At 40.5% G+C, this 15,389-nt stretch overlaps 1 protein-coding gene across 1 annotated transcript in view; it reads right to left on the bottom strand.

Moving 5' to 3' along the window:
* Positions 1–1,240: 1,240 nt before the first annotated feature.
* Positions 1,241–15,389, bottom strand: part of CCDC3 (coiled-coil domain containing 3) — a 37,884-nt gene continuing 23,735 nt past the window's right edge. Inside the window, exon 3 of the mRNA XM_053463278.1 lies at positions 1,241–1,971. Within this exon, the coding sequence (XP_053319253.1) occupies positions 1,696–1,971 (276 nt within the window). The 3' untranslated portion in view covers positions 1,241–1,695. The remainder of the gene's footprint in view (positions 1,972–15,389) is intronic.

The following is a 15,389-nucleotide window of genomic DNA, read 5'->3' as shown; positions in this document are numbered from 1 at the left end:
TACATGCCTTAGACCAAAACCATTGGAATTATAAAGTAGCTTGGTCTACTGCATGATTGAGAAAACGAGTGAAAATGTAGAAAACAGCCTAATTATACTTTAAGTAATGATTTGGAGAAAAGTAAGGGTCAGTGAATGGGGTGAATCCTTACCCTCCTGACTTGAATTAGTGTGCAAGTTTAGCCTTGTGTGCGAGAAAAATAAGTTCAAATAAGTTCAAATAAGGCAAATGTATTTTCTTTATTTATTATAGTTTTTCCCCAAACCCTATGTGTACAAAAGCCAATATAATACATTGTTAATGGATCAAACCTCAGGACAAAATGTTCAACCATAAATAAGGGTACAATTTTCATGATATCACCCTTCTGACCCTAAAAAGTGACTTGGACCATTGAAGAAGTGGTTTTACTAGATCGAACATGGAATTTTGTTTAATAGCCATTGAGAAGTCTTAATATCAGTATTTAAGGGTGCTTTTGGAGGTTACCTTTTCTGGCAACTGGGTTTGCTTCTGCTGCCAGCCACACTACCACTGCCAACATGTCATCCCAGTGTTAAGAGTTACATTAAGGAGGCCCAGCTTGAAAGAATTTGGACCAGGTAACCTGTCCTGCTTTATGAATCTGAATCCCTCAGGTCAGCCTGCCATTGTGGTAAAGTACACTATAACCATCTTGGGAAGCAACTACCGCAACCCACCTTCTAATCATTTGTAAATGTTGCCTTTTTGTATCATCTTTCCAATATCCCTTTTTTTTCTGAGCAAAACAGAAAGGCTGTTTGACACTGAAGCAAAATAATGCTGGTGGCATTTATATTTAAATTGTCTATTTGTATAGGTTTTGTGGAACATAGATTGATGTGCTGCAAAGGAAAACTGTTAGAGAGGTACATTCTCATTAAATCATCATGGCTGATTCATCCACCACCATGATGGACTGTAGGAGGTGGGAAATCCAGAGCTGGAGAATATTTCTATACTGGGCATCCTACAGTCTTGTGCCAGTGACACCAATACAGAGTTTCTTTTATTTTATATCTGCTTATACCACATTAGTAGATTTATATTTACGTTCGGGATGACCTGGACTTGACCAAGGTCAGCACCTTGAAGACCTACCTCATATCCTGGCACTCCGCCTCAGTAAATGTACGGCCCTGGGTAAAGAATTCTATGAAGACTGTGCCGGCAACACAGAATCTGCACACTTCGAGAGATTCAGTATAGCAGTCTTACTAATGACAAAATATATGCATTTTTATTTTTGTAGCTTTTGAGGACATTGTAGTGAAAACAGTTTCTACAAAATATAAAAATGTATAAGATACGCTTAAAATGGAAAATGGATAATAGTGTAATTTACATAGAGAGACTAGTTTATCAAACGCAGCCACTACATTTTGTTTTTAATACAACCTACAGAGAGACTCATGATTTACTCTCCATCTTTTATCAAATGAGGAGCTGTCCAGCAACCCCATTAAAGTCTAGATAGAAGTGAGAAAACAGTATGCTAACAGAATACCCTTCCAAAGCCATGAAAAAATATTCAACAGGCAGTGAGATGTTCAAAACACTACATGAATGTCATGTAGAAACATGGATAATCAAAAGGTATTTTCAGTGCCTTCTTCACCTAATAATCTGGCCTGTTCAGGTTTTACATTTCGACTGGTTTATTGGTCAGTTTGTTATACTTTCAGGTAGGTGGAATGTGAGTTCTTCTGCTTAAAAGAATTCATGTCTATGGTCTGTCTTCCCGCAGAAGACAGCTTCTCATTCAGCTTCCTATTTGCCATTTCCATATTCCTGGCATTCTTTTTTGCTTGTCGTAAGGAGCGCTTGACCTTTTTCACTCGCTCCCGGAGCTGTTTGTTGCGCTTCTCCAATGTAGCCACCTTCTGTTGAAGCTTCTTTACCCTGTCTTCTTCCTCAAATAAGGCACTCTGTATGGAGGAGCACATGAGCTGTGGAAATAAAAAAAACAATCTATTATAATCAAGCTTTGTGAAAACACAAAGCCAAGTTGATTATGTAAGGGTCATAGTGTCTGTCCAAAGTCCTTTTGCAACCTTCACACAATAAAGATGTGCCTGGTTTTGTTACAATGGTGTATCAGATGTGGTTAACCATTATTATAATCAAAGTGATGAACGTATAACTCTTTTGTATCATGCAACTATATGCCCAAATTATAGTCGCTTAACAACTTTTACTAATAGCAATAAAACTCCACCCAAAAGGGCCAAGCAGTAACCAAATTGTTATTGGAGTTTGTCTAATCCACAATGTTCTAGCACATTATGCATTATTAGATGAGTCATCTAGCATCTTTGCATTTGATGCATACTTGTTCCATAAACCAGTAGTGTACCTAGAGGAGGGGCATGGGGGCAGTCTGCCCCGAGTGCCACTCATTAGGGAGGTGTCACCAGGCTGGCATCGGTTGTGCACCCCTCCAGAGACAGACTATAATGTCTGCCGCTAGAGAAGCAGGCTCGGTTGGGGAGATCAAATCTCTCCTTCTAACCAGATTAAAATCAGTCAAGCCGGCGGGAGGTCTGTTAATGACGACCTCCAATGTTGCTCCCTTGCAATGCGCGCGGCAACTGATGCTGTGCGTCAGGATTTGATGTCATATCCCGGCACACAACACTGAAGCCGTGCCCACCGCACAGGAAGAACAAAGTATAAGAATAGCAAAGAGGAAGAAACAAGAGGAGGAGGAAAAGTGACAGTGACAGAGGAAAGGTATGGAGATATTCAGAGAGAGAGAGAGGGAGGGAGAGTTAGTGAGCAAGCGAGTGAGAAAGCATTAGTAAGTGTATGGGAGTTATACTGTACTATTGTCTGTCTTGTTCAGTGTATAGTGGTGGGAGTTATGCTGTACTACCATCAGTGCATGGCTCTTTATACTGAGCAAGACATTACACTATATGAATGTATATAGCGCCAGCAGATTCCGTGGTGCAGTTATATTCAGTAATTTAAAAATCACATAACAAACCAACACAAAAGGAGAAGAGGGCCCTGCTCTTGCGAGCTTGCAATCTAGTCGACGGTGGTAAAGCATAACTCCTATGACTATATACCACCATCATTGTGTGTCTCAGGGTGACCACATCAGCCATGTTATATAATGCCATGTCTGCCTCAGTATATAATGATAGAATTTATGCAGTTTTAAAGTGCGTGGGGGGGTCCCACATAGAGAATCCGCCCCAGGTGCCAAATACTCTAGGTACGCCCCTACCATAAACCAAACTCTTATTTATATGAAAACCTATACAGAGTTGAGGTAAGGTGAATCTCTAAATCCTTCATCAACTATTATCTGTGATACCCAATACAAAACACTTTAGTTGCCCCTCTCTATCAGTTCCTGTTTAAAGAACTGTATAGTAGATTTAGTGACTTTTCCAAAATTCTAAAATATCAGATATCACAAATGGTTTCACTGCTTCAAAGTTAAAATAGAACTGAACAATAAGTAATTTGTTCAGCTTGTCATAGAGGGTGATGTGCATTTACAGCCAAGAATCTCAACCTCTAGTTCCAGTAAACAGAATTCTTGCAGCTTGAATGTTCTTCGCTTTTCTAGTTAAGTCTTTTAACAGAAATATCACGCTGTCCGACAACCACAATGCTTCTTGTGTGCAATGTAAGAGTGGGGACAGAGAATTTCCATTCTCGTCAGAAAAGGACCTAACTGGAAAATACATGTATACACTACACTAACACCTTCCGTCTGATTTTGTTTACTGTGACTTGAAGGCTAACATGTTAGTATGTTTCTGTCTTTTGCGGTTTTGAAATACAAGAATTTACTACCTGCTGTTATATTACAGGGCTTTTTTTGTATTTGTTTTTCTAAATTTAATTGGAATGCATTAGCCAATAAACCCATTGAGTATAACGTCTCTCTTAGTAAATCATACCTATGTTTAGCAACTTATGGAATCCAATAATAATACAATGCAGCTATTACATGTTTTATCATCTGTGGGACATGCAATTGAAGACTTTTTTCAGAGCAGCAAGTCATCTACAGGGACTTTTCCACCTACTCAAAAACAACCTTAATATATATATATATAAAGCTTTTTTTTTATTTCTTTCACATACCCTGTTAAGAAAGCAGGCAAATTCAGTCTTTAGTTGAAGTTAATTAAACCTTTTTCTATGTTTGCCCAAGAAAATGTGTTAGCTTCAACTAAAGACTCCTACATAACGTAGAATACAAGAATAGCATCGAGACCATGGGGTAGACACATCACCAAAATTGATTTGCTAACAGCGGTGTCTGATCCATGAATACTTTCAGCGCTCCAAACCATTTCATTTGCATGAGCCCAAGTTGGCAACCTGTGATCACGCAGCAGGTGCCCAGGTAAGAGTGTTATCGCTGTCTAAGCATAACTAAGCATTACACAGTATATTAATCATACAAATAAAGTTGATCTTTGAATTTTACAATCTACAAAATAATATAAATAAGACACACAATACAAAACTGTAATAAGCCGCACAGAACATACACAAATTACCGCACTGTATGAATAATTTCATTTATCACTAAGCCTGAACTGTTTATATGTGAAGCAGACTCAACAAGAATTGATACTCACATAATATAAATATACAACACTTTAGTCATAAACAATGTGAATTGTTTATATAGAATAACATGGCTATAGATTGTCTAGCCCTAGCTAAACAGACAAAATGTTGATATAGGTGTAAAATATTATTGTAATATAATTGAGTTATTTCACAGTGTGAAGTATTCAGGGAGCAAAGCATCCAGAATTTTTTTTTTGGGGGGGGGGTTAATAAATGATAAATAATGGGACTTAAAGCCCAGTGTCTATGTATAAAATATGTTAATTAAATATAAAAAAAAAAAAAAATCTACTTAGCATTAAACGATTTATATTAACAGACCCAAAAACTCACAAAAAAAAACAACAATAAGTACCGGTAGTTACAAGTACGTGCAAGTATGATGACCTGGTTAACGCTGTGCCTTTAACCAATTGAGTGCTGGGGATCAGGGCACATTTTTTCCTCTTGGGAGATCAGCCAAGTAGTTTTGCTATAGTTAGATTTAATTGTATATTGTAAGACATGTAGATTGCACAGGTAGTCTATATAAGAAACAGTATGCAATATAACGTGTTTCAGGCACACATAGAAGAGATTCATTTCATAGTCTTGCTAAAAAAACAAGGCCAACCTTTTAGGGCTACAACTTCTATCACTGTTGTCATCATTTGGCTAAGGGTAATAGGAGTTGTAGCTCACAGATGCGCAAGAATTGTATTTTTTATATCTTGTTAAGTGAAAGGTGAACTTCAGCAGTCAAATTGCTTTAGAAACTAGATTTTTTTTAAAATCACATTAATACAATTTGGGGTGGTTTCCTTAGTTTTTTTTCTCATCAATATTCATAATTTTGTTTCTTACATACAATAAATATAAATACAAATGGGAATTTTATGAAATAATGCAAATAAAAGCCAGCATATGCCAATATTACTAGAAGCATCTGTATTTCATCTCCTTTTAAAGTCACTATGCTACACAATAATTTCTTGTATTGTCTTTATAGGCACTGCCGCATCTGTTGAATGCGACAATAAATCACACATTTTTAATTAAATATGTGTGGCAGACTGTACTTATAATTTATGTTGGATACTTAAACATAAAGGGGCATTCCGGTGTCCTGAGGAGAGCCATAAACAAACAATGCATTGGAAACTACTTTTAAATTACTTTCATATGAATTGTTAAAAAATAAAAAAAAATAAAACCTGTATTTAACCTTAGGGAGTAGCTGCAGAGCCACAGCTTCCCATCCCCTCCGTGTCAAGAATTTGCTCCCCTGATTGGCTGCTTGAAGCAGCCAATTGGTGGTAAGAAAACACTCCCATTGAAACTTAATGGAAGTTCATTCCACACAAGTGCATACCTGGGAACTCTCCGTGTTTTGTCTGGAGGATCCGGGTGAAGCAGGTCAGTACAGGGAAACTGGGTCACAAGACCGACATTGCGGCACGCCCCATTCCCCGCCCACTTCCCTTCCAACAATGGCATGTGTCCTGCGACATGAGCAGGGCCACTTGTGACATACGCAGGACTGACTTCAGGGTGACTGCCCATTGAGGTCAGAGGGCCCTTTTACCCACATCCCTCAAGGGTAGCAGGAGTCAGAAAGTTCCCAGGTATGCATTTGGGTCTCCTACCCTGAGCCATCCTGGAGCTGACTGGCAGGAAGTAAACATGCCGAACACACTTGGCACATCCAATATTTTTCTAAGGGAGTTAAAATGCGAGACTCCTGTCTTACTCTCTTTACTCTCTTCCTTATTCCTGTGAAGTAGGCAGCATACTTAAGTACACTTTCTGTGCATACCAGCTCAAGACCCAAGTATGCAAGTATTTTAAGTTAATGGCAGTTCAAGTCACAACCATTCAGCAGCTCACAAACCTCCCAGTTGATCTTGCAATAACTTGAAAAGGAGCTTAACTTACGTATGTACAACTGCACACATACTTGGGTACGCTGCCTGCTGCATTAGAATAAGTTAAGGAAGAAAATAGGTCTCATTTCTGCTCCCATAGAAAAGAAATGCTAGTGTCAATTTATATGTTGCATCAGAGCCCATGCAAAACCGACTTCAATGTGTGATATGCAGGGTACTGTTACAGTTGACATATCAGCCTTTTCTTTCCTGGACACGTATACATTTCACATGTTGCTAACCAGCACATGTAAAGTGCTGCCCTGCAGTATGTGGTACATATAAACAAATGAAAATCAGTTACTCAGTTATATATAACCCAGAACCCGATGTTTATGGATTAAAATGTACACAACTAAAACGGGACAACATCCTTGCTTGCCCCACATGGTAAAGGAGATCCCATATAGCCACAATCGGTGATAAGTATGCGTCTGCACTCAGCAATAAAAACTTGCAGACAGCTGACATTTTTACGGTCCTGCTGCAAGTTGCTTCTTGTTCAATGCCTCCTGTCACAAAACACACATTTCACTAAAGTTGCTCAGATGGACACTAAAAATACGACTGCATGAAGGTAAGTTAGCGTAAAAACAAAAAAGCAGCTGGTCTATTAAATTATTCTAATTCCACTGCTGCATGTCAGAGTCAAGGTACATGAAAATATCACTTTTTCCAACACTAAATGATGTAGCAAGCATTTTTTTTCCTTCTTTTTTTAATTTAAGGTTTGGGAGTAGCTTCCTGAAGCTGGAAAGTTGTTAAATAGCCACACCAAATCTCTCACGCCATTAAGTTATATAATGCTTTTCATTGGCTGCTACACACACTGGGGCTAAGCAACCGGCATTGGGTGTTTATAGTGATCGGTAAACAGTCCTATACAGGGGTCTTAAAACAGGTGTCAATATATTCCTATTTATCCAAGGCCATAGGGGGCTTTGAAGTACTATTTACAAACATGCTGTAAAAGTCACGCGTATACAATGAGCGCTTTGTTCACTGCAGTAATCACCTTCTATACTAAGTCAGGCCAAGGAGAAGCTTGAGTATTCAGCACAACAACACTAGGAAGAAATCATTGTAATTCGAATATGAAACCATGCTAAACAAAACCAGCAACCTTAATAAACAGGCTAAAAAGGTGACTACTTCCACGCAAGAAGTGTGTGTCGTCCTCACTGCCAAGTGCTGGAATATGAAGGCACTATAGAGCTATAGAAGACAGAGATAGTCCTCCTATTGTGTAAATGAGCCTGCAGGGCTCAAATGCCAGTTGAAACCAATCCATGAGCAGTGGCGCACCAGCAAAAATTATCTGTCCCTTCTGACAATGGGAGAAAAGGGAAGCTTCCTACTTTTCCCACCAACTCTGACAGAACAAAGAGAATTAGCTTCATTGCGCAGTTTCTCCACTTCTCACCAAGCCATGTACAATGGGGAACCTGCTGCTGGGAGCATACCCAGTGTACCCTGTTCTTCCCCTTCTATCTGTGCATGAAGTGGTGGGGTTAACAAAAATCAACTGGGTACCTACTAGGCTTGTGTGCATTTGGATTTGCACAAATTTTAGTTTTAACGAAATTTGACAATTTCATTTAGAAGGGACCCCAACGAAACAAATAAAAATGAAGCAGAGAGCTTCTAACAAATTTCGTTTCCGAATGGAAAAAGACCTTCGAATTTCATCAGAACTGAAAAGGCAGGAAACAAAATTTGTTCCCCGAAAAAAAACGGGTGAAAAAAGAAACGAAAAGGGAGTCCAAATCATGTTTGGTCCATGTGCTCAAGTCTAGTGCCTACTGCCCCTCACACTCTTCCCAATCCCCACAATGATCGACATGTACGTAATCATACCTGGGAACCTCCAGGCTCCATCTACCTAAAGCCCTCTTTCTTCCGGAGACTAGCTATGCCAATATGGAGGTGGGATGGAAATTGGGCAGGGAGCAACGTGTCCTGGAGTGCCAGAGAAGTGGTGCTTCACCTAGAGCCTCTAAGCGAAACCCAGAGAGTTCCAAGTATGCCCAGGGGTAAAAAGGTGCTTTGTAAAGAAGTAAAGTTACTATAACTCATGCCCCGTCAACAATACAATGAACTCAGCACTGCGTAGAGTAACAGTGAAGAGAAATAACCTTCTGGTATGTGTAAGCTATAGCAGGTATAACATGCAAGGAACTATTTTTTTTTTAACAATGACTTTTTCTTAAAAGAAAAAAAGAAACAGAATTCCTAAGAAATTACACAACGGCCTGTTCCAAATTGGAAGCATGTCAACAGATTTCTTACTGGAAATGTGTATATTTGAAGAGCACATAGTTATGTCACAGTGCTTATCCTTTCAGGAATGAAACAAATGTTTTATGACACAAAGCGAAAATGACTGTTGGTAAAATATTTGCATTCTCCAATGGTTTATAATACTGTTATATCTGACATCCAGTTGAATTAATGAACATATGATGTTACATGCTGGTACCCTCTGGGGGTGACCTCAGAGCGTGTAGAGGCAACTAATACACTACGCAACATTCTGACATTCAGAAGGTTAAAGAGGCTTTTTAAGAAGGAGCGAAACACTGCAATGCAGCACAATGAAAAAACTCACTGCAAAAACAAATACAGTTGTGTTTAAACTGTTGCGTCTTTATTGTGTGCATTCATCCTGGCCAAGTGGACAACACTAGAGAAAAAACTTCATTTAGTTTACACACTAAATTTGTGTGTTAACAAAATTGCTGTTGCTTATCCACTAAGGACACTTTAGTACCATTATATATTGAACTTATTCCATGTATTTGCTTCCATTGTATTTAGTGATATTTATCTATTGAATAAAATCAATTTATTTATTTGTATTATTATTATTATCTTTTATTTATATAGCGCCAACAGTTTACGCAGCGCTTAATATAATACATATATTCAAGGGATATGACAAGACAAGAATTGACAGACAAAGACAAACCGATACATTAGGTGGAGAGAGAGCCCTGCTCGCAAGCTTACAATCTATGGCATTAAGCAAAATTAGTGCTATTTATTTTTGTATATCACATTCCTTTCAGTATGATATCACTGCAGCCCAGAGACTAGCAGCTTAATTGTCCAATAAATTATATCCGGAGAATCATCTCTGTTAATTATTTTAACCAATTGGGGTCTCTGTTTATTATTTTTTCTTAGCACTGTGTATTTATACCTCGCTGATATTGGTGCCAACCTAGGGAAGGGCCATCAATACCTATTCAATTTCCTGTCCTTTGGACAATGGGGAAGAGTAATGATGTAGCAGTGGCGCCTCTAGCTTTCATATTTAGGGGGGGCACATGGGGGGCCAGGGACCAAAGTAGGGGGGCCAATTATAAAACGGTATATATATATATATATATATATATATATATATATATATATATATATATATATACATACACACACACACACACACACGTTAGACGTGCATTTTTAACTACATACCGTATTGGCTCGAATATAGGCCGCACTTTTTTCCCCCACTTTAAGACTTTAAAGTGGGGGTGCGGCCTATATTCGGGGTCTAGTGCCCGACGCCCGGGACATGCAGTCCCGGGCGCCGGGTAGGCAGCGGGGTTAGGATACAGATCCCCCGGAGCGGTGCAGGGGACCTGTATCCTACTCTCGGATGTCCTCAGACAGCCTCCCCTGCCAGCACTTTCCCCGGGCGGGGGGGGGGGGTGCCGGCACGGGTGGTTGTCTAAGCGCATCGTCTGGATGGTCACCGGCTGCGGCGATGCGGGTAAACAGCCTCCGGGTTGTTTACCTGCATCGCCGCAGCCGGTGACCGTCCACACGATGCGTTTTACCTCTGCCCCCAAGACTTACCGGAGCAGACTCCCGGGTGTCTTGCGGGGCGCCGGCGGGGGACATCTACGCAATACGCGTATACAACTTCCGGTTGTATACGCGTATTGCGTAGATGCCCCCCGCCGGCCCCGCAAGACACCCGGGAGTCTGCTCCGGTAAGTCGGGGGGGGCAGAGTGGCATATCTCGGGAGGGGGAGGAGGACAGTGGCAGCATATCTCGGGGGGGGGACAGTGGCAGCATATCTCGGGGGGGGGCAGTGGCAGCATATCTCGGGGGGGGGCAGTGGCAGCATATCTCGGGGGTGGAGGACAGTGGCTGCATATCTCGGGGGGGAGGGCAGTGGCAGCATATCTCGGGGGGGGAGACAGAGTGGCAGAATGTTTTTATTTTTTTTTTTGGTGCTTTTTTAAAGAAAAAAAAATTTTCTTTAAAAAAGCACCAAACTTTTAGGGTGCGGCCTATATACGGGGGCGGCCTATATCCGAGCCAATACGGTAATATGCACTTATCTCTTTGAAGTTAGCCCCTGCTGACAATATATATAAATATTAGACCCTGCTGCCGATATATAGAAATATTACACCCTGCTTCTGATATATATTAATATTAACCCCTGCTGGGGATATATGTTGATATTAGCCCCTGCTGCAGATATATACTTATATTATACCCTGCTGCAGATATATACTTATATTATACCCTGCTGCTGATATACATAAACCATTCACTAAACCATACCGCTCTTTTACTTACACCCTGTAGTTCAGGTATAGATCAAATAAACAACACATGGAAACAGCACATGCAACTAAATGAGATATAAAAAAAACAACTTGTATTTGCAGGTATACATAAATAATGTATGGAAACATAGCATTGCAGTTATAAACCAACAGAACACACAAACCCAGCATTGCAGGTATAGATCAACTGGAAATCACATGTACACTCAGCACTGAAGGTATAGATCAAATAAACAACACATGGAAACAGCACTCCAGGTATTGATCAACTGAATATGACATACAAATCCTATATTTGCAGGTAAACATAAATAATGTATGGAAATATAGCCGATACAGATGAACAGAATGACACAAAACCCAGCTTTGCAGGTATATATCAATTGGAAATTACATATAAACTCTGCATTAAAGGTATAGATAAAACACCCTAAATTACAGGCATATATCACTGGTCACACACCCCAAAGCCAACCCTGGTGTCCACACTGCCCACATAAAACCCGACCAGCACCCAAATTACATATTGTGTCAACTTTGTCCCCAAACAGCTGAACGTACGCCAAGTTTGTCCCATAAACACCTCTCTATCTACCACCTCTGCCTCCCTATATATACCTACACTCCCTCCCAATCTATCCTATGTACCCCCCTCTCCCTCCCAATCTATCCTATCTACCCCCTCTCCCTCCCAATCTATCCCATCTACCCCCTCTCCCTCCCTATCTATCCCATCTACCCCCTCTCCCTCCCTATCTATCCCATCTACCCCCATCTCCCTCCCTATCTATCTATCTATCTATCTATCTATCTATCTATCTATCTATCTATCTATCTATCTATCATATCTATCCCATCTACCCCCTCTCCCTCCCAATCTATCCTATCTATCCCCTCTCCCTCCCAATCTATACCTATCTACCCCTTCTCACTTCCTATCTACCTCTTCTGACTCTCTAACCCCCTCCTAACTTTCTACCCCCCTTTGAAGTTCACTTACCTTGGGCTTGTCCAGCGGTGAGATCGCGAGGTCTCTGTATCCCTGGTTCTGCAGTGTGCGCGGCTTCACTGCCGGGCGCCGGATTGAAATGCCGGCACTGCGACCAAGGCAGAGGCCTCGCGGTCGCGGAGAAGAGTGAGAGGCGCCGAACGGTTGCTGAGAACTTAATCCTCAGCGACCGCTCGGCGCCTCTCTTTCTCTCCTCCAGGTCTATTAAAAAATTGGGGGGCACAGCATGATGTTGGGGGGGCCATGGCCCCCTCTGCCCCCGCCACTGTGATGTAGACCCTGAACAGGAGGTTATGGGTCTTGTGTATACATGCCTGGGAACTTCTTCACTCCGGCTACCTGGAGAATTCCTTTGCGCGACGCAGCCAGGACTGCCCATTGACGTCAGTGGGCGGAACACCCCATTTAAAGGGAAAATGGGTGGGGAGCAAGGCGTGTCAAGAACCGGAGCTTCACATAGAGATTCCTGACTGAAACAAGGATAGTTCCCAGGTATGTGTGTATACCCATAAGCTGGGAACTTTCTAGGTTTGGCCCAAAGAACTATGGGAGAAACACTGCTTCTCCGCCTCTCGGGGTCATCACCTGAATTCTTCTAGGATTGACACCCCCACTCTCTGCCCATTTCCCCTTTAAATTAGGTTTTTCACGATGCCAACAGGAATGCCCACTGAAGGCAGCAGGAACAGCCACTGATATCATCGAGAGCGCCCCCCATTGTCAGCGGGACCACACACCAATGTCAGTGGGCAGTCCTGGTCACGTCACGCAAGGGTAGGCTCAGGGCAGCCGGAGCCCAGAAGTTCCCAGGTATGAATTTATGTATATATAGCATATAGTTTATTTTGAAGGGATAGTTTACTATCCCACTAAGGAAGAACATATATTAAAATAGATAACTGGGGTAGAAGCTGCAGATGAGAAACTGCCATTCTCCTCCGTAGTCAGATGATCCTTGCCAATGATCTGCTGCTGAAAGTAGCCGATTAGTGTCAGGAAAGCGCTTCCATTGAAATTAATGGGAACACTTTCCATGCATGTTCAGACCCCCACCTACAGCATTTGTCAAGGCAGCACTAGAGCAAAATTGAGGTAATAATATAACATGCAGGAAAATGGGATTGGCTGAACAGATCTCGTGTACTAAAATAGTTGGTGGGATGCATATGGGGCAGCGTGCAGAATGCCCCATGCAGTTGCATAATAGAGGCAAATAAATGTAAAGGGACCTCCGAACGATTATATGCATTAAAGTCCATATAATGGCTTGAGTGTCCTTTTAATCTCTAACTGTTATATACGTTTTATTTTGTGTACACAGAAACATTATTTGGAAGTTGGAAGAAATCACTCCAGTATCATACTTTCCTCCTTACTAAAAGATTTTATATAACTATCTGTGCTTGTGCTGTACTATAGCTGAAAAATCATATTTCCCTTTGTTATATCTCCTGTTTGTGTATTCTTTAAATGATGTGACGTTAAGTGTTTTTTAAGAATCATGACTTTCCATTACCTAACCTCTGAATTCAGTATCGTTTGATGTCTTAAGCAAATGTTAAGTGATAAAACAGAGTAGTTACAACTATCCCATCTAAACGGTAAACAACTTAGTATTTAAGGAGATTTGCACTTGATAAAGTGTAGTGATGACAGTCCAGGAGTCAAACAGCTGGGAAGACACACTACAGATGTCTGCAGCTGACTGCCCAACAGGAGCTGCTGAATTACTCGCAGAAGTCTCTGTCCTCCCCTAAAGATTATTTGTTGAGGAAAGGACAGTAAAAATTGGGTGAGGAAGAGAAGAAGCAGATAAAGAAGAGTATTTTGTTCCATTCCATCCCTACTGATTGCAAAAGGAGGTCAACTTATTTTGGTGGAAATATTGTGAATATTTGTGCCTTAAGTAAACTATATTTGTAGGAAAATATGAGTAAAGGTTGACTTTTCTTGAGTGGAATCTATTCATATAGAATTCATATATCTTCTGTTTTGTTTTGACATTATTGAAAGTGTAGCTATAGAAAAAGACTTTTTATTATTCAAATTCTCACTTTCTTTTGCAGTTTTTTCAAAGACATTATTTAATGCAGTGTACAAATGTTGGTGTATCTATTCTTTTAGAAAAATGCTAAACAATAAAAATCATTTTATCCACTCTCAGGTTCTAAAGGTGCTATCTGGAAGGCAGTCAAAATCAATTAAAATTCTTCCCATTTAGCTGTCACATATATCCACATACTACAAAGAGAGTACCCCACAGCCGGTATGGCAGGAAGCAAACGCGTGTTAAAGCTGTATTTTAATGGCAGGTATCAACATGTAGCAGTCTCAGCTCAAATGCACATGCCAAGCACCAATTTAGAAAGCTTACTCCTAAGAGAATTTTACATTAATATTTTGACAAAATGTATTATCTTAATTTGGTACAGGTTTTAACTAGACATTTCCAAAATATTGAGCTTTAAAGTCAAATATTGCATTGTAGTCCAGGTCTGTGAAAACAACTTCCCTCCTGTACTTTGTTCAATCTCTTTTAAGGATTTTAATGTGTCCAATCTATCACAAACCCCCTTTTTTCCCTCCAAGCGATACATATTAAGATGCCTTGAGACAAAATTCTCTAATTGTAAAACAAACACATATGCCGATTTACGCGTATTAAATTGCTTTGGAGTTCAGCAGAAAAGGACTCCGGTATACAGTAACTTAAATATACAAGCAGTGTTCCCATTTTTTTCTAACCTCTCCCTCTCTTGTCAGGCAAAAAGGGACATAGGACATGACTAGGTTATATATGAAAAGGTGACTGGCCGCGTGAGCAGGCCAAGGATGGAGTATTATGGATATCTCAACATAGGTTGATTTTAAGATGAGGCATATACGCAAATTAGAACGGAAAAGGCTTTTTAAAGTATAATTTCAAATGCCTTTCCCAGACTCGTACCCCGCTGCTCATATGGTAAAAAGCAGTTTTGCCATTGTCCATCAAACACATGTTCCTGCACAGCTGTATATATTAAGCAGGGCTTATCCATGAAATTGCCAATACTACATCCTATATATACTATAGTAATATACTCCTATATGGAACAAGGTTGAAATAGCCTTGGGCATTTCAAATACCTTGTGTTGGTCTTGGTAGCCAAGCTGGCAGAGCTGGACTTGGTGGTAACCAAACTGACCTTCAATAATGCCCAAATTCCTGCCTTTCCATGCAGGCTGCCTATGGTTGCATAAAGCAGAGTCTCTAGATAATGCA

Source organism: Spea bombifrons, chromosome 4, assembly GCF_027358695.1.
Source record: "Spea bombifrons isolate aSpeBom1 chromosome 4, aSpeBom1.2.pri, whole genome shotgun sequence".
Taxonomy (NCBI): Eukaryota; Metazoa; Chordata; class Amphibia; order Anura; family Pelobatidae; genus Spea; species Spea bombifrons.
Note: the sequence above shows the minus strand (reverse complement) of the source record. Positions and strands in the feature narration are given on the sequence as shown.